Raw genomic sequence first — 24,563 nt, forward strand, 5'->3', positions numbered from 1 at the left:
ACAATTGCACTGATGTGACATGAACCCACACAACCAAAGGTAATAGGGGGAGAGAGGAGGAGAAGAGAGAGGAAGGGGATGTAAGGAGGAAGGGAGGGGGAGGTGGAAAGGGGGGAGGAGGAGAGGGAAAGGTTCCCTTTCTCTTTAGCTTTTTACTTATAGTTCTTACCATTTTAACTGAGTGATACAGTCAGACATTTACCTTTGTAAAGGTACTAGTGTCAGACATTTAGCATAAATGGCTGTTTACATTTCTGAGTAATTATTAATAAGTATTCAATCAATCAATCAATCAAAAAGCTGCCTCACTCTTCAGAAACAGGACATAGGCTCCTGACCTACAGTATGGGCCGCATGGCTCGGGATGGGAACTGTTGGCTAGGCTACATATTAACTTTCTAGTTCTTTGAATAACATGTCCCAGTGTGAAAGAGCTAGACCGTAGCAGTACATCAACATCTCCATTACATATACATAACAACACAAGCTGTTATGGGAGGGCCACAGCAGAGAGGTCAGAGGTGAACCCGGGGTCATGCCCTGAGAAAGTGAGTATCCTTTTGCCCTGAATGGCCTCCTGTCCAACCTCTGTATGAGCGGCAATAAACCATCGCTGGCAATAAACCATCGCTGATTAACTTAACAGGAGGTCATCTGACACCTGACCCCTGCTCCTTACAGTCCACACAGCAGTGGAAGCCATCATCATGGAGATAAAACAATCATCCCCCGTAGTTCCTCCAGCCAGAGATCAGTTTGCACCTACAGAACTCAACTTACATTTCTACTAGCGGTGCAACAGTTCATCCAACTAATCAATGTAATCAATTAAAAAAGAAAAAAAGAAAAAAGATTTTTTTTTATTGATTAATCACAAACCAAACTATTTAGTTGGTGAAGTAGCCCTTTAAATTGAGGGAAAGACAACAGAGGTCTCCAGCCAGAAGACACTACAGGGCTTCCAGTGTGGCCCCATTCACTTCCTTCTATATAAACACACATTACTGTGGCCTACTGAGGACAAACTCTATGCTGAACAACCACCTTGATCAGTACATTGTTACTGTCCCTGAATCAGTCCCATGATAATGATAACACAGTCACTGTGAAACTTAAAGCATCGAAGCCTGTGAGACACTAGTTTGTTTTACGTTTGCAATGGAGGAGTTTGATGCATCTAGCAAGAAAACAACTCTTATGGTTCTAAAACCCCAAAGACTCATCATCCAAGGATGAACAGTAGGGTACCACTCACCAACTAAAACAAACCAAAAGGACAAGGAAATTGCCTCATTTTGGCCAGGCAAAAATGCAAAGGTTTCAGCCGTGTTGGCCTACATCATCAGTAGTTGATTGTACTGCTTGTGTTTCCAGTTTTGCGGTGGAGCTGGTGGATGAATGCACTGTTAGGCCTGACATCTTGTCAAGGTGCTTTGTACCACAGCCTCCTGGGTGCCACAGTGGAATGTTACAACATCTGTTGAACCAATCACTGGCAATACTAATCACACACACACACACACACACACACACACACACACACACACACACACACACACACACACACACACACACACACACACACACACACACACACAAACATGCATGAGCGCATGCGCACACACTCGAATGTAGGCACGCACACGCACACACTCATAATGTACACGAGCCACTAGTGAGCCCTCAACGCAACTGAAACGTTTTCATCTGTTGCCAAAATAACTAACATCAACTCCAGGCCAGATCTGAATTTCGTCCGAATTCCTCTAAAAAGTGCGACATGATTGATAATTCCCGGTAGCCGAGTGGTTGTGGGTTGAACTCCCTGGGCAGGTTGTAGTGATGGGGGTGGGGGTGGGGGTGGGGGCTATAAGAGCCCAGCAGGAAAGGAGGACCTCCAACAGTCTTCTGTGAGGGGACAGACAGACAGAGCTGGAAGAGGAGTTGTCTCCATGAACTGATCCCAGGATACAGGACTGGACCTCAGCACAGCTCTGCTGTAGAGACCCACTGCTCTGCATCCGCAAACTGCAGCAACTCAACTCTTCCTTTCGCCTGTTTCAGAGGTACAGAATGGCTGTAACTATCCATGATTTTCTTAGAGATAACCGAGAAGCATATATATATATATATATTATTTTTAATCAATGACTCAACAAGAAACAATTGATAATAAAAAAAATGTGATTAGTCTGATTAGCCACTTAAGCCCTACTTTATGTAAAAATAGTAAATCTACAAGCTCAGAACAACGCGTCACATTGCGATTATTATAATTAAATTGATTATTATTTGTATAATGAATTAATTTGTTTGCTTAACTGTTGCACACCTATTCATCGGTCAGAATTCCTGACTAGATTGCTGGCTAACTTCAGATGCCATACACATTGATACAAAGGAAACCTTCTTTCGGCAGGGCAGGAGATCAACTTCTTCAGTGCTTTGAAGGCTGGTGGGTCTCTGTTGGACAGAGCAGAACGGCAGGGGTCTCGGTCTTGTCTTCAGCTCGTTTTGGGGGTCATTTAGGATCATGCTGTGGAGTCTGGTGCTGCTTGGGGTCCTGTGTGTGGATAAACAAACCGCAGCAGGACAGAGGGGTGAGTGCAACATTTCACTTCATATTGCAGTAAGAGAGGTTATCAGATAATATAACATTAAAACAACACCAACTTTTTAACGTTTTATATTTTCATTTTTAAAATTTTATATTCTTTGACTCTATGTTTGAATTATTTTGAAATGTATCGAACAATTTAGCCTATAGTGAGTAGTGCCAAAATAGGAACAGCAGGTTTGTTGAAAAGGTGGTCAGACATAATGTGAAAGAGGATCAGATGTAGTGACTCCAGTACATTCCACGTCTAGAAGAAGCTTTCCTCTTCTGGAATCTATTCAGCAAACAGAGATGCTCCTGATGGGAAGAACACACTTCTTTTCCCACTTCACACATCCCTGCACTGCTCCCTGGAGGATGTGTGTGTGTGTGTGTGTGTGTGTGTGTGTGTGTGTGTGTGTGTGTGTGTGTGTGTGTGTGTGTGTGTGTGTGTGTGTGTGTGCGTGCGCGCGTGCGTGTGTGTGTGTGTGTGTGTGTGTGTGTGTGTGTGTGTGTGTGTGTGTGTGTGTGTGTGTGTGAGTGCGAGCTGTGTGTGTGTGTGTGTGTGTGTGTGTGTGTGTGTGTGTGTGTGTGTGTGTGTGTGTGTGAGTGAGTGAGTGAGTGAGTGAGTGAGTGAGAGAGAGAGAGAGAGAGAGAGAGAGAGAGAGAGAGAGAGAGAGAGAGAGAGAGAATAGCCAGGTCAGATAGGACAAACTGTTTAAGCATATTAGGCATTTACCTGATGCAGAGCAACTAATTAAATCTAGTCAAGTAGTAACTATAATGCTTGGTAAACATAAAACCTATCATCTGTAGTATAATAACATTCTTTGTTGCCAAGGAAAAAGCATACAGTATGTATCTAAACATACATAACATATGGAAGTAACCAACATACATCTGCATAGTACATCAGTAGTAGCCCGTTTGTGCAATAGTTATGTTATTTTACTTGTATTTTCAACTTGTACATTCGTTGTTGTAAATGGCGCACAGCTTGTTGATGCAGCACTCTTGGAACAAACCTTAAAAAGGAATATGTTCTTAAAATATAGAGCCCCCCCCCCATGTTATACAGCGTAGGAGGAAGGCATACAATAGGAGTTGACCTGAGGGGTCAGAACTACAAAACATTCATAGGGTCGTCTTTACATGAGGTCGATTTTTTAGTAGACGATAGTTTTTACTATTGATTCGGCCATTTTGACACACGGAGACGCGTTTTTATGACCCAATCCGATACTTTTCGGAATTCGGCTCTGAAAGTGCATTTCTGTGGTTTCGCATCGTTTTCGCACCGATGTAATATAGGAAATCGGCCGCGAGTGAAAATGCGATGATGTCATAGCACCCCCTCCCCTGCTCCCCTCCCCTGCATGCTGCATAACAGTGTCACAGTCTGTCAGACTAACCGAAAATATTATTATTATTATTTGTGTTGTTGTAGGCCTAATTAAAACCCAGAAAATAGCCTAAACTGAACACATAGTGATCTATTAGCCCAAACCTCATTTGAAAAATGTCAGGAGTTTATGAAAGCCTTTTAAAAATGTCTATAGCCTATTGGCTATAAAACATTTATTGGTTTATAGACAAAATAATCAATTACAACTGCCAGCAGAAGTAGGTCAGATGATGATCAATAATTACGAGTCGCACCTGGAAGCCTAGCCTGACGGAGCTGCAACAGCTCTCCTCTCCGCAAAGTTAAATTAAACCATTAGGCTATGGATTGGTATTCAATTCTAAGCAAACTAATGATTAATGACTATTTTGCGTTCCCCCTTTTCAACTTCTCACCAACAAATACTGGATTAATTCTTCACGCACCGTGACCGCATCTCATCACAGAAGCAGCGAGCGGACTAATGAGTGAGTAATATTGTAATATGCTGAGTCTTGCTGACAGACAGACAGACAGACAGACAGACAGACAGACAGACAGACAGACAGACAGACAGACAGACAGACAGAATAAACAGTCCAGTGTCAGTCCACTGTTAGACCTAACTGTCCAGTCAGTCAGAGACCACGACTCCACATCATAATCACAAAAACTTATATCCTCGCTCCCTCTCCTCTAGGCAAAGAAATCATGTCCATTATGAGCTTGCAGATCGGCTATTTCGCTTTTTCTCTCAGTGCGTCCAGCCTCCTCTTAAGGCACGCATGTTGCTTTCATCATCATCATACCATTTAAATATTAAAACAGCGAAATTAAACAAATTCCGCATCCCAGTGCACCAGTGCGTCAGTTCAGTAAGAGCTAAGGTATGGCAACATGACTGTTGTCTGGTCTTGCACGTGTGAAGGCACGCTGCAAGACAGTCATGTTGCCAATACTTAGCAACAGGCATGATGAATTTATTTTAATAGGTACATTTTATTATTTCCCCTTGTAATCAAGGTATGGTAGACTACCATACCCATATGTGCCTCTGTAAACTACTCCGTTCGTTCGCTGCCTCGCATGGCGTTATACTTCTGTGTTGCAGATAGAAGACAGAACTCACTTTACATTGCCCATCCCTGTAGATAATGTCCAGAAATATGCTCCATAGGCTATAAATGTTCCGACCTTCATCTTGTGAAACACCAACAAAAGGTGACTTTTGTTGGTGTTTCACTTCACCTCGCTAAAAAACCTCCTTTTGCGGGACTCATTGAATATGCGAACAGACGATAATAATATGGATTTGGGAGCATAGCCTAATTACAAAGCATGTCTCATTAAAAACAATATAGCCTATATTTTATAGTTGAAGGGTAAATACACAGTATAGGCCTATGTAGGCTGGAGTGGGAACATGACACATTTTGCTTGATTCATACGTTGTCAACTTGTCGTTTAAACGCAGAAAAACGAACCAACAACCAGGTGTAAACGCGACGTTTTTTGGGTAATAAATCAAAAACGAGACCGGCAGCGTTTACAAGCGAACTGGTATAAAGACCCCGTCATCACACTAGCCTCCCAGTCTGCTCCCAGGTCTGTCATTCCTATAAGTCTGAAATAACATCCACCCCCTCCACCATTCTTAGTTAAAACAAAAAAGACTCCGCTTTTTGGGGAGGAATCAGCAGAACCTTTTCTGTCATGCCAAAACAATCTTTCATTTACAGAAATGCACAATGTGAAAGATGCAGTAAAATGTACAATGTGAACGGTGCCATAAGTCTTTTTATTTGGGCTGTATTTTGATTGATGCCATAAAAGGCCTGTACATACTGTCACCGACCACCAAACTTTTCATCTGAGAGTTCCAACTTTCCACCATGCAGCTTTCCGAACTCTAATTCAGTGAAATGCAAGTGACGTCATTTTGTAGTTGAACTGGACCTTTCTGACAAAAGGTTCTGTGGTCGGAGACAGTATGGACAGGCAAGTTAAGCCATAAGAGCTACGTAGTACTTAAGACAATCAAAATACAGCCCTTAGTGTTAAATAGCTCTATATTCTGATAGCAATCACTGTCATTGAGTGTTTGTTCAGTAGGAGTCTTCCATGTCTCTCCAACTCTTTAGTGAATACATTGGATCAGGAGAGAGACCTCTTACAGGATACAGGATAAAGTTAAAAAACTGAAATTGGGACTAGAGTGATGAAACAAAGCAGTGAGCAGACCCAATTGGAACTCTATAAAATTGAAGCTAATAAATGGGTATTCTCCTGATTGGCTAAGATTGGGAACCCACCTGAAAATATAGTTTGTGTTTATTTAACAGAGAGATGGGTATATAGACCTAGACTGTTACTGAACAAACACAATATAGCAATGATTATAGAGAACTTTAACTTTTTAACGAAATAAATGTATATACTATACAGTATATGTTAGGCCTAGCATCCCTATCCTGGGGTGAACATTAAGCAAAACTGCTATTTTCAGCTAATATATTTAGTGTAGAGCAGAAACAGAAGGCTAGAGCCCCCGGGAGACTCTGCTAAACTAAGAATAAGGTTTAAGTGGTTAACAAACGATTCTCCAGAACTGCATATTCTTCTGTCAGACAACATGTCTCTGTGTGTGCGTGTGTGCATGTTTGTGTGCGTTGAGAAACCAAGGCCAGACAGTTGAGTGCTGCACAGAGAATTCATTCACGAGAGCGCTTTCTATTCCCTTTTTCTCTATTCTACTATGCACCATTTTTAAAGAAATGCTATATCAAGATTCTTCTTGAAGAGCCTTTCCGTTAATTTAGACATTGATTGATGTTTTATCATTGAATTGATTCTATTTTATGTCACTCACGTGTTGCCCATATACATTAAGGGGATAATTTGATGTCATTGATGTGCTGTCATAGTTGTAGACAGGCCTCCAAGTATGATAATGGGTCCTGCACTAAGAACTTTACAGTAAATGACCAAACCTGCCTACTGCACTGGTAGGCAGGTTTATAAACTTTCTACAGCCCTCCTCTGTGACACAGAGATAGAAATGGTACCATCTTATAAATAATGAGCATTAGTGAGCAGTGTAGTCTGTCTGAACATAGTGTACACATGATGAATGGTGGCCTGCCTCTCCACCGTCCACACGCATGGTAAAAAGGTTAATTCAGGTTAGTTTAGTTAACACAGCAACGAAGCAATGTGGCGAAACTGATTACGATTATTAAGAATAAGAGCTAAGTGAGTGAAAATAGTTAATAGAAGCAAAGAAAGAAAATACATGAACAAATGATGCCCCCTATGTCCCCACATAAGTCACTGAGAAATAATCAATGGTGTTATCCTCTATATCAACTAATTTAGTCTCATTACCAGGATTTAACAGATTTAACTACTTAAATCCTATATTTGACCGGGGATCCCCCAGGGCTCTATACTAGATCCTCTAGAATGTCCCTCTACATCAAATAATCTCCTCTGCGAAAATATCCAATCTACAACTTCCAGGCTACTATGCGTTGCGTAGATCGACTGTTTTTGTTGAATGCTGGTCCCAGGAAAAAGGACACTGGGTTCATGTCATTGGTTAAAAAGACCACTCCTTGAAAAGCTCATTAGACATTAACATAAAAAAAGTGTCGTGCTCAATATATTCTAGAGGTATAAAGATTTGAGGAAATGTGATGCTGTATGACTAACAGCAAGGTTATGGCCTGTGTGTGGATTACCAATACTTTCACTCATGTATACTGCCATGGCAATTGCCAATGTAGATATTCCAATTAGTGTAAAGGTATGCATCTAACTCTAGTCAAATTCTGGCCTGGTGGTCAAATAACTTGGATATATTGAATCTGGAAAGATTGGTCTTTAATGTACAGATTTGATACATTCATTTATGCATCCCTTCATTTTGGGAGTAATGCGCTAAGGATGCTGAAATGATTGGCGTGATGGTGGAATGTGTTTTTAACTGCTAATCGCTTATTAATGTTCAATTTTTGGGGTGATTCAGATGGAGAAATTATCAATCAGATCAAAGGAACCAACATGGCCCTGGCGGAGATCAAGGAACTTCTGAAGCAGCAGATCAAGGAGATAGTTTTCCTGAAGAACACGGTCATGGAGTGTGAAGCATGTGGTGAGTATATATAGGCCAACTGGACAAACATCACTAAATGCTGATTTATTGGCCTTGGATCAGTGGATCTGGGCCTTTTTAATTTCAAGGATCCCCATAACTCAGAGAGTCTACAAATGGAAGCACTTGTGAAAAAATCTATAGTTGGGCTTTCTAATTATTATTATTATTATTATTTTAAAATATGCCTCTGTCTGATTGTAATTGAGTGTTTTCTATTTTAATTTTTGTATGTTTTGGATGGAAATGAGCTGAGGCTAAATACAGCATATTTACAACTTAATCATGTGTATGCAATTACATAAATCATGTTTTAGTGTTCATTAATGTGCATCGTCCTGTCCAAATAAAATAGGTACATTTTGGTTCCATTTGTACACCATTAAGTTAACATTTATTTTGAGACAAAAAAAAACCATATCAGATTAAAGTTACAAAGTGCTTTCGTACAGTGGGGCGGCATAGCTCAGGGGTAGCGAAACCGTTATTAGCACGAAGGGTTCCCAGTTCGAATCCGTGCTCCCCCTGAGTTAATGTCGAAGAGTCCTTGAGCAAGACTCTGAACCACTAATTGCTCCCGGTGAGTAGGTTGGTGGCTTGCATGGTTTCCTCCGCCACCGGTGTATGAATGTGTGCGTGAATGGGTGAATGTAATGCACAATCTATGTAAAGCGCCTTGGATAAAAGCGCTATATAAATGCACCATTTACCATTTTACCATTTACAGTGGTTCTCAAAGTAGGGTACAGGGACCCCACCCACGGGTCCTTGGGGGTTCCAGGGGGTCCTCAGCAAAAGTATACCACATCACAATCATTTTAACCACTTCATATGTTGAAATATCCTTAAAATATTTTAAACATATCGAAAATGTTTCAAGGACATTTTTGATTGGCACAAATTATTTTCAGATGGGTGTCCTTGATCCTTTTTTTGAGAACCACTGCTTTAGTGCATCAAAGTGAATAAAATGAAAGGAGCAGCAGAACAGAAGCATGAACAGCAGATCACTGACCCATGGTGTTGTGTTTGTGCAGCGATGGGAGGGACGCCCCCTCGTCCCTCGTGCATCCCCAACCCCTGTCCCCCCGGGCAGAAGTGCACCGAGACGGTGGACGGCATCTCATGTGGTCCCTGTCCTGATGGCACGGTGGGCAACGGAACAAGCTGCGTAGATGTGGATGAGGTGAGGATGAGGATGCTGAAATGACATATTGTTGTAATTATTCCATCGATTATGTCTTCGATGAATCGAATATTCGAGAATCGTAGGTTTTTATAGGCGGATAATTATTTGATACATCAACGAATTGACGCAAAAAAGTCACATTTGTTTTAGTCTGATTAACCATGTACTTGATCCTTGTTTTATATGGTGTCACACAAAATAGTGAAAATATCCGATCGACAAGCTCACAGCCCGCCCATTTTATTTAAATTTCTAGTTGATGGCTGTAAGTGTAACCATGTGTGTGTGTGTGTGTGTGTGTGTGTGTGTGTGTGTGTGTGTGTGTGTGTGTGTGTGCGTGTGCGTGTGTGTGTGTGTGTGCAGTGCACAGTGATGCCGTGCCACATGGGTGTGCGCTGCATCAACACGTCTCCAGGGTTCCGCTGCGGGGCGTGTCCTGCAGGCTGGACTGGGCCGGTGGTGCAAGGAGTGGGCCTGGCCTACGCTACTGCCAACAAACAGGTGACTGTAGAATCAACCCTCCATAGAGCCTCAAAGTGGGCTCCGGGGACCAGGGGCGTCACAAGTGGGGGGAAGTGGGACTGAGTTACTAGGGTCCAAGGTGGAGGGGCCTTAATTATTATATACTTTAGCTATTGAAAAATAGCAGATATATAAGCTCACGAGCCCGTCGAGCTGCAAGCATTAAAGAACCACTTCACCCATTTTCAATCTATCTTCATATAATCAGTCCTTACTAATGTTCATTACAAGATGGGCACCGTTTCTGTCTACTCGGTGTATGTATCAGAGGAGGGCTTTGGACAGTTCAGAAACCTGGCTACCAGTGACATCATCGCTAGGCAGGTTTGCACATGTCAAAAAGGCAAGAGCAATGGCTTCTATTTCAGCCTGCTAACTTTCCAGGAAGAGAAAGGCTTTAATAGTTTGTAGCTTGGAATCCCCAACGATGGTGTCATTAGGTCTGGATCTAGGTATGGGCACGAGAGAGCAAAGCCCCACCAAATAACCTGAATGCTCGACTGCCCCACCAAATAAACTATTTGAAATGTTACAACTGCCGCTTTTCATCCGAAGGTTCTTAGAAATATGCATGTCTGTCAGTATCAGTCCCACTCTCTGAACTGTCCACAGCCCACCAATGAGTCATAGAGTGAGTTAACAGAAACTGGAATTGTTCTTCTTTAAGTTGATTATAGCTCCATTGTTAACGGTAAGTCGAAGAGCTGGCTGAACAGCAGCTGGACCTAATTATGACCATGAATTAGTTGAGTTGTAACAAGTTCCATTTTTAGCATGTTGTTTGTGTTATTTTAGTACATACTGAATTTTATGTTAATACAAACATCAATTAATCAATCAATCAAATTGTCTGTTTCTGCTCCTAAAGGTGTGCAGGGACATTAATGAGTGTGACGGTCCCAAAAACAGAAGCTGTGTGGAGAACTCCATCTGCATGAACACTCCTGTAAGTTTACGCACCTTCCTACAGTAGTTTACACAATAGTATCTGACACAGATTAAGGCAGTTTAGCTTTGTTCTCATATTAACCACATGAACTCTAGCTAGCATCCCTATTCTGGACATGTGAAAAACTAAAAGGCAGTTTGTAGATGGTCTGTTTTAGCAGATATTTGCATGTGTGTGTCTCATATTACTTATTGTCTCCACCAGCCGAAGGCTGAGGGAGAGTATGTTTTCCCCTCCGTCCGTGCGTCCGTGCGTGCGTCCGTGCGTCCTCGCAGTTTGTGAGCAGCTAATCTCAGTCACCGTTGGCCCGATCGCTGCCAAACTGAGCACACACACTCCCTGGATGCCAATCTAGAACCTCTGCCCCACATTTTTCAAATCAGCCTCATGGTGGCGCTATAACAGGCCGATTTGTGTGGCCTGGTTGTTACCAGCTAATCTCCGGCGCCGTTGGCCCGATCGATGCCAAACTGAGCACACACACTCCCTGGATGCTAATTCAGAACCTCTGCCCCACATTTTTTAAATCAGCCTCATGGTGGCGCTATAACAGGCCGATTTGTGTGGCCTGGTGGAGACCTGTGCTCGGAAGAGCACTGCTTCTAGTTTCACTCTGTATCTGTACTTTGCTGTGCTGTCTCACACTGGCTCTCATCTTCGGGTCCGGGGACCACAAGGGGTCAAAATGGTCCCCCATGGGTCTGTAGCTACTAACTCTAACTCTGAGAGTGTAAAAATGGAATAAAATGGACCTGTAATAGTTTGTTTTTTTGTTATTTATTTACCCAGGTTAGTAGCTGAGCACAAGTAGGCCTATACTCATTTTCAGCTCCCTGCACATAGACACACACATTAAAAACTATGAGCTGACCAGTCGATCCCGACCACAGTTTTATACTGTTAGCCAATGAGCAGCTCCACTGGAACAGTGGGGCTTGAGCCCCTGCCTTTTATCCATCTGTAAAAAGTACCCTCTCCAGACCACGAATGCAGTTTTTACTATGGTGAAAGAAATGCAAATGCCCCAATTTCCATGCCATAACTGAAGGCAGCATTTAAGAAAATTGCCTTGTCCAAACTCTCCTGAACTTGAGTTCAGCATCTTATGTTGTAAGAATTGCAATTGAAAGTGTAGAAATCCAATGCCGTTATGCTACATCTTCAGTATTGACTTGATTATGCTTAGTTCAGTGTGGTATCAAGCACTGACAATAGCCGTCTGCTATTTTCTATATTTCCACCAAAAGGCCCCTGCCTCTCTAACATTCTCTGCACGTCCCTGGTTGGGTGTTCAGTGCCTTGCTCAAGAGCACTTCAGTTAAATGAACATTTGACAGTGTAGATTGGGGTCCCAGAGAGTCAAAAAGAATGGTGTCAAAGGGGATCCGTGACCTAATGCATATCACACTGGGAGTCCTTGAAATTCAAAAGGATAGAATCACTGACTGTCTCTCTGTCTCAGGGCTCATTCAGGTGTGGCCCCTGTAAGCCAGGCTACGTTGGGGACCAGAAGCGTGGCTGTAAGCCAGAGAGGGCCTGCGGGAACGGACAGCCCAACCCCTGCCATGCCAGTGCGGAGTGCATCGTCCACCGCGAGGGAGCCATCGAGTGTCAGGTCAGTTCAGAGCACTAGTGTCCAGTCTGTCCCCCACTAGGGGGCGATATAGTGGTCAGGTCAGATTGATTTACCACATTACACCACAGCACTGTTCTGGAAGAAATTGGTGATGTCCTTTGTCACTTTGGAAGTGAAAATAGTTAAGTGTGTCTTTGGGTTTTGTAAGTATTGAATCAATGAAACATACTATATTAACAAGAGCTTGTGACTAAATAATAACTATAGATGCATTGTAAACATTCTCCCCCCCCCCCCCCCTCCCTTTCCTGAAAAGTAACCATTTTGGACATACAATGGTTCCATCCGAGAGCGACGATATGATATATTACAGTTATGTTGCCATCAAAGCTGTGTGTGTGTGTGTGTGTGTGTGTGTGTGTGTGTGTGTGTGTGTGTGTGTGTGTGTGTGTGTGTGTGTACACTCATGTATAACATCAACCCTTTTCCATCGCTGCAGTGTGGAGTGGGCTGGGCAGGAAACGGCTACCTGTGTGGGCCTGACATAGACATCGACGGATTCCCTGACGAGAAGCTGGAATGTCCTGAGAGGAACTGTGCCAAGGTGAGTCACTCTGATGTTCTGGAGGTTCAGGAAAAACATGCAAACACACATCAGTGCCATCTGGAAGGAATTATGAGTGAATATTATTAATGCATTATGTAGTGAATGAATCATTCTTGATAGAGGGACCAGTTGTTTGTACAAGCACTTTGTAACTTTGTTTAAAAAAGTGCTATACAAATAAAGTTTTATTATTATTATTATTGTTATTATTATAACATACGGAAATTATGTAAGGTCTATGTGTAGGCTACTGTAGTGTGTCAAACTGTGTGCAGTCCAGCTGTCCTGGAAGGATTCACTGTACATCATTTCTTTAGTCATTTTGAGTAGAAAAAAGGCGTAGGTGATTAAAATCAGTAAAAGACAACATTTTTGCCATATCATATTCCGATATCCAAAATCCCAGACGATAGTGAGTCTCATTCTGTCTATGTAGGCTACTGTATTTCCCAGCCTGAACACATTAATACATCTCTATTATACTTGGCCATTTGGTTATACTTAAGACATTGGTTCTCTTGTTCCAGGATAACTGTCTAACCGTGCCAAACTCTGGTCAAGAAGACGCAGACAGAGACGGCGAAGGAGACGCTTGTGATGAGGATGCTGATGGAGATGGAATCCTCAACACACAGGTTCCTATATACATCATAAATACATGTTCAAAAGATTTACTCATATACAGTCATATACAGTTCACTTGATGAGATGAAATGAGAAAATAATAAAAACAACAACAACAGAAGCTCTTTGTGTGTTTTAAATGCCATTAGGCTACTGATTTTAGAGTGAATTCCATGAATGCTACAGTATGTGCTGTAATGTCATTTATCCTCCAAATCTGCCTTCATGGTTCTGGACAGGACAACTGTGTGTTGGTGCCCAACGTAGATCAAAGGAACATCGATGAGGATGATTTCGGTGACGCTTGTGACAACTGTCGCGCCATCAAAAACAACGACCAAAAAGACACAGACATAGATAGACTGGGAGACGAATGTGACGAGGACATCGATGGTGACGGTTAGTTAATGTGTATTTTTGTAAGCGTGTAGAGCTGCTATTTTCACAATATTTATCTGTGGAACCCGCTGGAAAAAAACTGTTCTACGAGACCAGCACCAACACTTTGTATAACCAATAAATGCTCTCTTCCACTGTGTTGACTGTTATAGGAATTCTCAACCACATGGACAACTGTAAAAGGGTCCCTAATGCTGACCAGAAGGATCGGGACGGTGACAAAGTGGGAGACGCCTGTGACAGTTGTCCTTATGTCCCCAACCCTGATCAGGTGACATTATTGCTATTCAGTACTACCAGCTATTATGAAATGAATTAAAGAACTTGGGTCAATGAACGCACTCATGTGGTAGCATACGATATAAACTGCACAAGTGAAAGGAAGGAATTAGCCAGTAGCTACTATGCCCCTCCCGAAAAAGCTTTTGTCCAATGCTAGTTTAGCAACCGGCAGCTTGCCAAGGCTGTTGCCAAGGCAAACCTTGGCAAGCAGGAAGTTATTCTAAGCTAGCATTGGACAACAGCTTTTTGGGAGGGGCATAGCTACTGGCTAATTATGTACAGCCATTAGCTTAACACTAACATGTTCAGCTTGGTCTCATCCTTTCCGTTCAAAAGAATGCTTTTATATTTGATTGATTCAACTCATTCAACTAGTCCTCATGAATGATAATCTGGGCGGGTCATACTTTTTTTATTTTGGAAATCCAAACGTGTTGGGTGTCCATTTAATGTGTTTTTTGATGGAGAATTCAAATATGACATTATTTTTGTGATAGGACAACTCTAACCTACATTAATTTGCATTTTTAAATTGTTAATTGTACCCGTTCTATCTCATTTATAAGATAGTAAAATCCAAATGAAATCTTAACATGTGGGGTGTCTAAATTATGTGTTTCTTTATGGGGAATTAAAATATGGAATTCTTTTTTGGATAGAATAACTCTAACCTACATAATTTTGTACTTTAAAAAGGGAGAAATGTGTGATATTTACCGCTTTTTAGGATATTATTATATCCTAAAGACACAAGGGAAATGTTTTATAATGACAAAGCCAAATCAAATGTACATATTTATTAACCATTTAAGTGCATAACAGTGAATACACTTATGGATATCAAATATCACTTCCAGAATGTTGCTAAGTTGAACAAGTCCTGCTTTGACTCAGCCTTGGACATCAGCCTCATGCTGGTATCCTGATCCCTGATACCTCCATCCCTCTTTTCCTGGGAGAAGTAAAGTATTGGAGGAAGCTTCAGTCACCATTTTGACAACCTTCTCAATACTTTGGTACCTCCATGGGGGTGTTGATAACGTTCTTCAACTCTGAGGTGTTTATTGTACAGCTGTGAGGTGGCTCTGCACATCTTCTGACTAGCTAATCATTTCAGCAATGCTGGAAGCATCATCATTGATCTCAGGTGTCTTTCTGCTTCTTACTGAGGAGTAGTTGCTGCCAGGCTCACTGGCATCACTACAGTATTGCCAGTGAGCCTGGCAGCAACTATCTGTTCCAATACCCCAGAAAAAGGGACTAAAGAGGAGCCACATGCAGAGCAAATTGCCAAGCTTTTTGCATGGCTGAGAGAGAGGGGTTTTGATTAGACCTTAAGGGCCATTGGAGGGGACTCAACAAATCTTAACACTGGTGTCAAAGCTGGAGTAATGCAGAAGCTGGAGCTGTACCTATAGGCAGAAAGCTGGTCTGGTTGGTGAAGAGCCTACACACTGGTGAACTTCCCCTCCGCCAGGTGGTCATTGTTGAACTCGATGGTCCTAATCTGTCAGACAACACATTGTCTGGACCAATAAGAAAGCTACAGAGCTGCCTGCCAAAGTTATTGAAGATCTCTCGACTGATCAACACTATGGCTATCATATTGTTTCTGCAGTCAGGGATGGAGTGGTTCCTGGCTCTGCTGGAGATTGGGCCAGCAAACCACAGCCGCTGGCTCACCACAGCAAACAGACTTCTCAGGCTCTGGGTGTCAAAGCATGGATTGAGAGGAAAGAAAAAAACGGCAATCTATTGTGGAATACATTGTTGGAGTGTATTATCCGTGGACGATAATACACTCACCAACCAGACCAGCTTTCTGTCTATAGGTGCAGCTCCAGCTTCTGCATTACTCCAGCTTTGACACCAGTGTTAAGATTTGTTGAGTCCCCTCCAATGGCCCTTAAGGTCTAATCAAAACCCCTCTCTCTCAGCCATGCAAAAAGCTTGGCAATTTGCTCTGCATGTGGCTCCTCTTTAGTCCCTTTTTCTGGGGTATTGGAACAGATAGTTGCTGCCAGGCTCACTGGCAATACTGTAGTGATGCCAGTGAGCCTGGCAGCAACTACTCCTCAGTAAGAAGCAGAAAGACACCTGAGATCAATGATGATGCTTCCAGCATTGCTGAAATGATTAGCTAGTCAGAAGATGTGCAGAGCCACCTCACAGCTGTACAATAAACACCTCAGAGTTGAAGAACGTTATCAACACCCCCATGGAGGTACCCCATTGGCCATGCCACATCCAAAGTATTGAGAAGGTTGTCAAAATGGTGACTGAAGCTTCCTCCAATACTTTACTTCTCCCAGGAAAAGAGGGATGGAGGTATCAGGGATCAGGATACCAGCAGGAGGCTGATGTCCAAGGCTGACCAAAGCAGGACTTGTTCAACTTAGCAACATTCTGGAAGTGATATTTGATATCCATAAGTGTATTCACTGTTATGCACTTAAATGGTTAATAAATATGTACATTTGATTTGGCTTTGTCATTATAAAACATTTCCCTTGTGTCTTTAGGATATAATAATATCCTAAAAGCGGTAAAAATCGCACATTTCTCCCTTTTTAAAGTACAAAATTATGTAGGTTAGAGTTATTCTATCCAAAAAAGAATTCCATATTTGAATTCCCCATAAAGAAACAGATAATTTAGACACCCCACATGTTAAGATTTCATTTGGATTTTACTATCTTATAAATGAGATAGAACGGGTACAATTAACAATTTAAAAATGCAAATTAATGTAGGTTAGAGTTGTCCTATCACAAAAATAATGTCATATTTGAATTCTCCATCAAAAAACACATTAAATGGACACCCAACACGTTTGGATTTCCAAAATAAAAAAAGTATGACCCGCCCTAACAATCACGCTGATGAATAGTTAAAAATTATATTAAATTGAAATATGAATTAATTAATGTTCACTGAGGGATTATTGTTGTTGAATACCAGAGAGACAATATTTCCCCTATTTGTCCATCAGCTGGATCAGGACAATGACCTGATTGGCGACCCATGTGACACCAACAAGGACAGGTAATGTATTTAACTGAACAGTTTTATAATCATTAGAGAAGTGATTTGCACAAACATTGCAAAAACAGATGAGCTACAGTATAAGCTCTCAGCGACAGCGTGTCTCATTGCAACGTGTTGTGAACTTGTAAATCAGACAATTCTTTTTTTTTATTATATATGATCGATTAAATTGATTACAGGTAGATCTATTAACTGTTGCACCCCTAATGCGTATAGCAGGCACTAACACTAACTAACACTGTCTTTTTTTTAGATTTTTAAGCTACCACCTTTTAAATGAAAAGTCTCTCTAAACCGTTGACCACTGTGCCGGTTATACTGTAGTGTAGGTAGTCTTCACACACGAATGGACTAGATTACTGGACTAAATTATACCAGTGATTCTGGGGGTCCTTGAAATGAAAAGGTTTTAGAACCACATTTCTAGAACACATGTTCCTAAAATAATCTTTGTTCTCTAGTGACGGTGACGGCCACCAGGACTCCAGGGACAACTGTCCAGCTGTCATGAACAGTTCCCAGCTGGACACGGACAAGGACGGTAAAGGAGACGAGTGTGATGATGACGATGACAACGATGGAATCCCTGACCTGCTGCCTCCTGGACCTGACAACTGCCGCCTGATCCCCAACCCTCTGCAGGAAGATGATGATGGTACTGTAGCTCCTAAACAACTAACTAACTACTGACCAACTAACTAACCAACTAACTACCCTCTGCAGGAAGACGATGATGGTACTGTAGCTCCTAAACAACTAACTAACTACTGACCAACTAACTAACCAACTAACTACCCTCTGCAGGAAGACGATGATAGTACTGTAGCTACTAAACAACTAACTAACAGACCAACTAACTAACCAACTAACTACCCTCTGCAGGAAGATGATGATGGTACTGTAGGTCCTAAACAACTAACTAACTACTGACCAACTAACTACCCTCTGCAGGAAGATGATGATGGTACTGTAAACAACTAACTAACTACTGACCAACTAACTGACCAACTAACTACACTCTGCAGGAAGACAATGATGGTACTGTAGCTCCTAAACAACTAACTACTGACCAACTAACTAACCAACTAACTAACTACCCTCTGCAGGAAGACGATGATGGTACTGTAGGTCCTAAAAACTAACTAACTACTGACCAACTAACTAACCAACTAACTACCCTCTGCAGGTAGATGATGATGGTACTGTAGCACCTAAACAACTAACTAACTACTGACCAACTAACTAACCAACCAACTACCTTCTGCAGGAAGACGATGATGGTACTGTAGCTCCTAAACAACTAACTAACTACTGACCAACTAACTATAACTAACTACCCTCTGCTGGAAGACGATGATGGTACTGTAGGTCCTAAACAACTAACTAACTACTGACCAACTAACTACCCTCTGCAGGAAGATGATGATGGTACTGTAGCTCCTAAACAACTAACTAACTACTGACCAACTAACTACCCTCTGCTGGAAGACGATGATGGTACTGTAGCTCCTAAACAACTAACTAACTAACTACTAACCAACTAACTACCCTCTGCAGGAAGATGATGATGGTACTGTAGCTCCTAAACAACTAACTAACTACTGACCAACTAACTAACCAACTAACTACCCTCTGTAGGAAGATGATGATGGTACTGTAGGTCCTAAACAACTAACTACTGACCAACTAACTAACCAACTAACTACCCTCTGCAGGAAGATGATGATGGTACTGTAGGTCCTAAACAACTAACTAACTACTGACCAACTAACTAACCAACTAACTACCCTCTGCAGGAAGATGATGATGGTACTGTAGGTCCTAAACAACTAACTAACTACTGACCAACTAACTAACCAACTAACTACCCTCTGCAGGAAGATGATGATGGTACTGTAGGTCCTAAACAACTAACTAAACTACTGACCAACTAACTAACCAACTAACTACCCTCTGCAGGAAGATGATGATGGTACTGTAGCTACTAAACAACTAACTAACTACTGACCAACTAACTAACCAAATAACTACCCTCTGCAGGAAGATGATGATGGTACTGTAGGTCCTAAACAACTAACTAACTACTGACCAACCAACTAACTAACCAACTAACTACCCTCTGCAGGAAGATGATGATGGTACTGTAGCTCCTAAACAACTAACTAACTAACCAACTAACTACCCTCTGCAGGAAGACGATGATGGTACTGTAAACAACTAACTAACTACTGACCAACTAACTGACCAACTAACTACCCTCTGCAGGAAGATGATGATGGTACTGTAGGTCCTAAACAACTAACTAACTACTAACCAAAAATCTAACCAACCAACTAACTAACTAAACAACTAACTAACCATTAACCAACAACCCTTTGCAGGAAGACACAGAGGATAGGTCCTTACAACTAAGTAGCTAAGTAACTAACTAACCAACCAAACAAGTACAAATACAGTAACTAACTAACAAACAACAATCTACAGGAAGGGGGGCTCCCCGCTGGACTACTGGTCCAGGCGCATACAACATAGGCTCCGATGCCTGACAGCGTGTCGTGAGTTAGAGTCCTGATCCCGACGAGATCTGCTGCGTGTCACTCCCCATCTCTCTCCCCATTTCCTGTCAGTCTACTGTCCTATCAATAAAGGCATAAAAGCCCAAAAAATTACCGGTAATCTTTAAAAACAAATCTACAATCTACAGGAATGCTCTGATGGTAGGCCCAAACAACTAACCAACTAACTAGATACTAAACAATTACTAACTAACAAACAAACAAACAAACAAACAACCCCTGTAGGAAGACACTATTGGTAGATGCTAAACAAATACGTACTAACTACGAACAAGAGGACTGTGATACTGCTGTATATGTCCCTCTATCCAAAATCCTCCAACCATCAACCACAGTGCAGGTGATGGGTAACGTATGTCTTGTGGTCCTATGCAGGTAATGGAGTGGGCAACATTTGTGAGAAGGACTTTGACAACGACACGATTGTGGACACCATAGACGTGTGTCCAGAGAACGCCGAGGTCACACTGACCGACTTCAGGGAGTACCAGACTGTCGTGTTGGACCCCGAGGGAGACGCACAGATCGACCCCAACTGGGTGGTGCTGAATCAGGTGGGTCTTTTATTAAACACTTAAGGTTTTTATTCTGTGACTTTTCAAATGTTTTATTAATGAATTAAACCAATTTGTTTTCCAGGGCAGAGAGATTGTCCAGACTATGAACAGTGACCCTGGGCTGGCTGTTGGTAAGAGCATCGACCACTTTTGATAATGAAGACCAAGTTGTCTTCAGTCAGTCTGTCTGTCTGTCTGTCTGTCTGTCTGTCTGCATGTATGTATGAGGGCCAGCAACTATTTCTTTACTTTTTGGACTAATCAAATAATTAATCATGTTTTTGTTTAATAATTATGTTTAAAATGTATAATATATCAAGGAATCAACATGAAAATAGACTTTTATATTTACCGTAATTGATTAAACCGATTAAACTAGAGTGATTAACCTTTAAAATCAATATTTATTTTTATAATCAGTTAAATCAATCAGTTCAAATAACTGTTGCACCTCTAGTATGTATGTCCTGTATGTAGTATGTACAGTATGCATTCATGTAATTATGTATAATTATCTCCAACCAGGTTACACTGCGTTCAGTGGAGTAGATTTTGAAGGGACGTTTCACGTGAACACGGTAACGGACGACGACTACGCAGGTTTTATCTTCGGCTACCAGGACTCGTCCAGCTTCTACGTGGTGATGTGGAAACAGGTGGAGCAGATCTACTGGCAGGCCAACCCCTTCAGGGCTGTGGCAGAGCCTGGGATTCAACTGAAGGTAATGGAACTGCTACAGTGGGACCTCTGGGCACCTTTAAAAGACAAAATAAAAAGATATTTACATTTATTTTATAAATGAGAGCCAAATACTGTACATGCTATTTTCACTACTTCTTAAATATTATATTTTTTATGGAAGTTTTTAGATGTATCTAAATTTTCTTTTATTATATATTAAAACATGTTATTTTGAAATATTAATATTTCTTTAAATGTAGGAAAAGAAAATGGGATTTCTACTCAAGTTGTGACCTATAAAAACTGGTCCGTGACCCACAAATGGGCATGTGCACACATAGATAGACATCAAAGGGGGCTTGAACCCCTGCCCTTTATCGCACCTGTAAAAAAGTGCCCTCTCCAGACCATGACTGTGGTGAAAGAAATGCAAATGCCCTCGTTCCATGCCATAACTGAAGGCAGTGTCTTATGTTGAAAGAATTGCCATTCTGTGTAGAAATCAAGTATCGAAAATAGCAGACCTCCAAGCTCACAGCACGTCGCACTTTCACCAAAAGGCCCTTTTAGAAATGTCAGCCCCTGCCTCTCTAACATTCTCTGCACGTCCCTGCGTCCCAGTGTTTGGGAACCACCACCAGTGCTCTAAAGCAGTGGTTCTCAATCTGTGGGTCGGGACCCACAAATTATTTTGGGGGGTCCCCAGATGATTGGCTTAATGTGCAACATTGTTTTCTCACTCAACAGTAAACAAACCAGCTTAAAGTTTAAGTTTATGGAGGGTATCTGCACATTTCTAAAGTGACAATTTAAGGACTTTTTAATACCTCTAAAATTATAAAGTAAACATTGGCAGAAATTGTGAAAATAGCCGATCTACATGCTCACAACGCCTCGCAAGATCTGCTATTTTCACAATAGAACTGTGTTATACAAAATGTAATGCCTCTACAATGTGCTCCTCAGGGTGGGGGGTCCCCAGTTAAAATATGATTATTTTGGGGGTCGCAGCCTGAAAAGGTTGAGAACCAGTGCTCTAAAGTGACGTTGCCCCCTCCCCCTCCCAGGCTGTCAAGTCCAACACAGGTCCAGGGGAGAACCTGAGGAACTCTCTGTGGCACACCGGAGACACTAGCGACCAGGTGAAGCTGCTGTGGAAAGACGCTCGCAACGTGGGCTGGAAGGACAAGACCTCGTACCGCTGGTTCCTCCAGCACAGACCTGCTGACGGATACATCAGGTACGACGGGCTGGGGTTCTCAAACGTCCATTGTGGTCCTATGAATGCATACTATAGGAACACAATGGAAATAAGTGCCCCGGATGTTTTGTGTCATTCTTTTAGCCCAAATGTATGGCTGTACCTCGTGCCGTTTGCACCTCTGTCTGATAATGTGTTCAATCAGTCAGTCAATTAGCCAGTAGCTATGCCCCTCCCAAAAAGCTTTTGTCCAATGCTAGCTTAGAATAACTTCCTGCTTGCCAAGGTTTGCCTTGGCAACAGCCTTGGCAAGCTGCCGGTTGCTAAGCTAGCAATGGACAAAAGCTTTTAGGGGAGCTAGGGGCATAGCTACTGGCTAATTCACATGAACCCACAAATCGATATGCATTATAGGCCACGGACCCCCATTTGCAAATAGTTTGTGCCAGCCAGGCAGTGGGGGGAAAAGTAATACATTTGTTTACACTCTCTTTTAAAAGTACACTCTGTTACAAGTAAAAGTTTGGAAATAAAAATGTACTTGAGTAAAATTATTGGTATCATAATATACTTAAAGTACCAAACGTATAATTATGCACCCTTTCACAACACAAGTTGTCATGTGTCTAACAGGTATAAAACTCGCATTGTGAGCTTGTAGAGTTTAAATTAGGGTGAAGTGGTCAATGTATGTTTTACAATCAGTCAAAATCTGCAAAAGTAACTAGTTAAAGTTTTCAAATAATTATAGCGGAGTAAAAGAACAATATTTGACTCTGAGTAGTGGTGGAAGTAAAAAGTATTGAAAATAAGAAACACTCCAGTAAAGTAGAAATACCTCAAAATTGTACACAAGTACAGTACTTGAGTAAATGCACATTTTACACGTAAGTAGGATCAATGTCATAATGCATTCTAATATGGCTTCCTACCTTGTTGTTGTTGATTAAATTACATGTAAACGGTGGTTCCTGGTGAACTGGGTGTCTGTGCACTGCAGGGTGCGTTTCTACGAGGGTCCTCAGATGGTGGCAGACACGGGCATCATCATAGACACCACCATGCGAGGAGGGCGGCTGGGGGTCTTCTGCTTCTCCCAGGAGAACATCATCTGGGCTAACCTACGCTACCGCTGCAACGGTGAGGAGAGTCTAAAGCAGGGCTTCTTAACCTGTGGGTCGGAACACTCAGGGGGCTTCCCAGAGATGATTAGCTTAATGTGGAACTTTGTTTTCTCACACAAAAGTAAACAAACCAACATACAGTATATGTGTCATCCCCAGTTCAGTTTGGGGAAGCCTGAAAAGTTTCCATCCATCCATCCATCTTCAACCGCTTATCTGCAATCGGGTCGCGGGGGTAACAGTTCCAACTGAGACTTCCAGATTTCCTTATCCCGAGCAACTTCCTCCACTCCCTCAGGGAGTATACCGAGGCGTTCCCAAGCCAGTTTGGAGATATAATCCTTCCATCTGGTCTTTGGTCTGCCACAGGGTCTCCTCCCCGAGTGCACTCGGGGGGCATCCGTACTAGATGCCCGAACCACCTAACCTGACTCCTTTCCAAGTGTAGGAGCAGCGGTTCTACTCCAAGTCCCTCAAAAGTTTGGGAACCCTAAACCCTTGGTCTAAACAAAGCTGGGGTTCTCAAACTCTCTGGTCAGCTCGCAAGTCATCATCTCCAGGCACACAAACTGCTCATGTCTGTGAAAAACAATAGCCTATATAACATAAGTTATCACTCTGTAAATGAGCTTGTAGATCAGCTATTTTTAATCAAGAGATTAAATCGATTAGTTAAATTAACTGCACCCCTAATCCCCTTGTTATCCCTCCCCCTCTCTCTCTCTCTCTCTCTCTCTCTCTCTCTAGATACTCTGCCTGAAGATTTTGACACATACAGGGCACAGCAGGTCCGACTGGTGTCCTAATGAAGGGAGAAGAGAGTCTAGGAAATCATTCTAATTTTCAATTGGGCTTCAAGAAAATTCCACAGTATTCCGACACTGGAATCTCTGCCTGCCTGGAAGGGTTCCTGAGAAAACGAACATCAGATTATACAGTAATGTAAACTAGAGAAAAGATCTGAAGACATTCTGAAATATGTCAATGTTCTACAATCTCGTATCCAATGTGTTTGTACCAAATGAGCCATTTTCTTTATTCAAATGTGTTTATGTCTAGAACAATACTGGCAGAATATTATTGAATGTCTCAAC

At 41.9% G+C, this 24,563-nt stretch overlaps 1 protein-coding gene across 1 annotated transcript; it reads left to right on the plus strand.

Annotated features, from left to right (window-relative positions):
* Positions 1 to 2,533: 2,533 nt before the first annotated feature.
* comp (cartilage oligomeric matrix protein) lies at positions 2,534 to 24,275 on the plus strand (the record flags this gene model as incomplete). The annotated part of the gene is made up of 18 exons (XM_080721898.1): positions 2,534 to 2,600; positions 8,008 to 8,133; positions 9,171 to 9,319; positions 9,686 to 9,823; positions 10,713 to 10,790; positions 12,256 to 12,408; positions 12,869 to 12,973; positions 13,504 to 13,611; positions 13,840 to 13,999; positions 14,152 to 14,270; positions 17,274 to 17,326; positions 17,791 to 17,984; positions 20,281 to 20,459; positions 20,545 to 20,593; positions 20,988 to 21,184; positions 22,212 to 22,384; positions 23,346 to 23,485; positions 24,217 to 24,275. The coding sequence occupies 18 exons, from the start codon at positions 2,534 to 2,536 to the stop codon at positions 24,273 to 24,275; spliced, it is 2,247 nt and encodes a 748-aa protein (XP_080578024.1).
* Positions 24,276 to 24,563: the final 288 nt, after the last annotated feature.

This window comes from Nannobrachium achirus, assembly GCF_963921795.1.
Source record: "Nannobrachium achirus genome assembly, chromosome: 1".
Lineage (NCBI taxonomy): Eukaryota > Metazoa > Chordata > Actinopteri > Myctophiformes > Myctophidae > Nannobrachium > Nannobrachium achirus.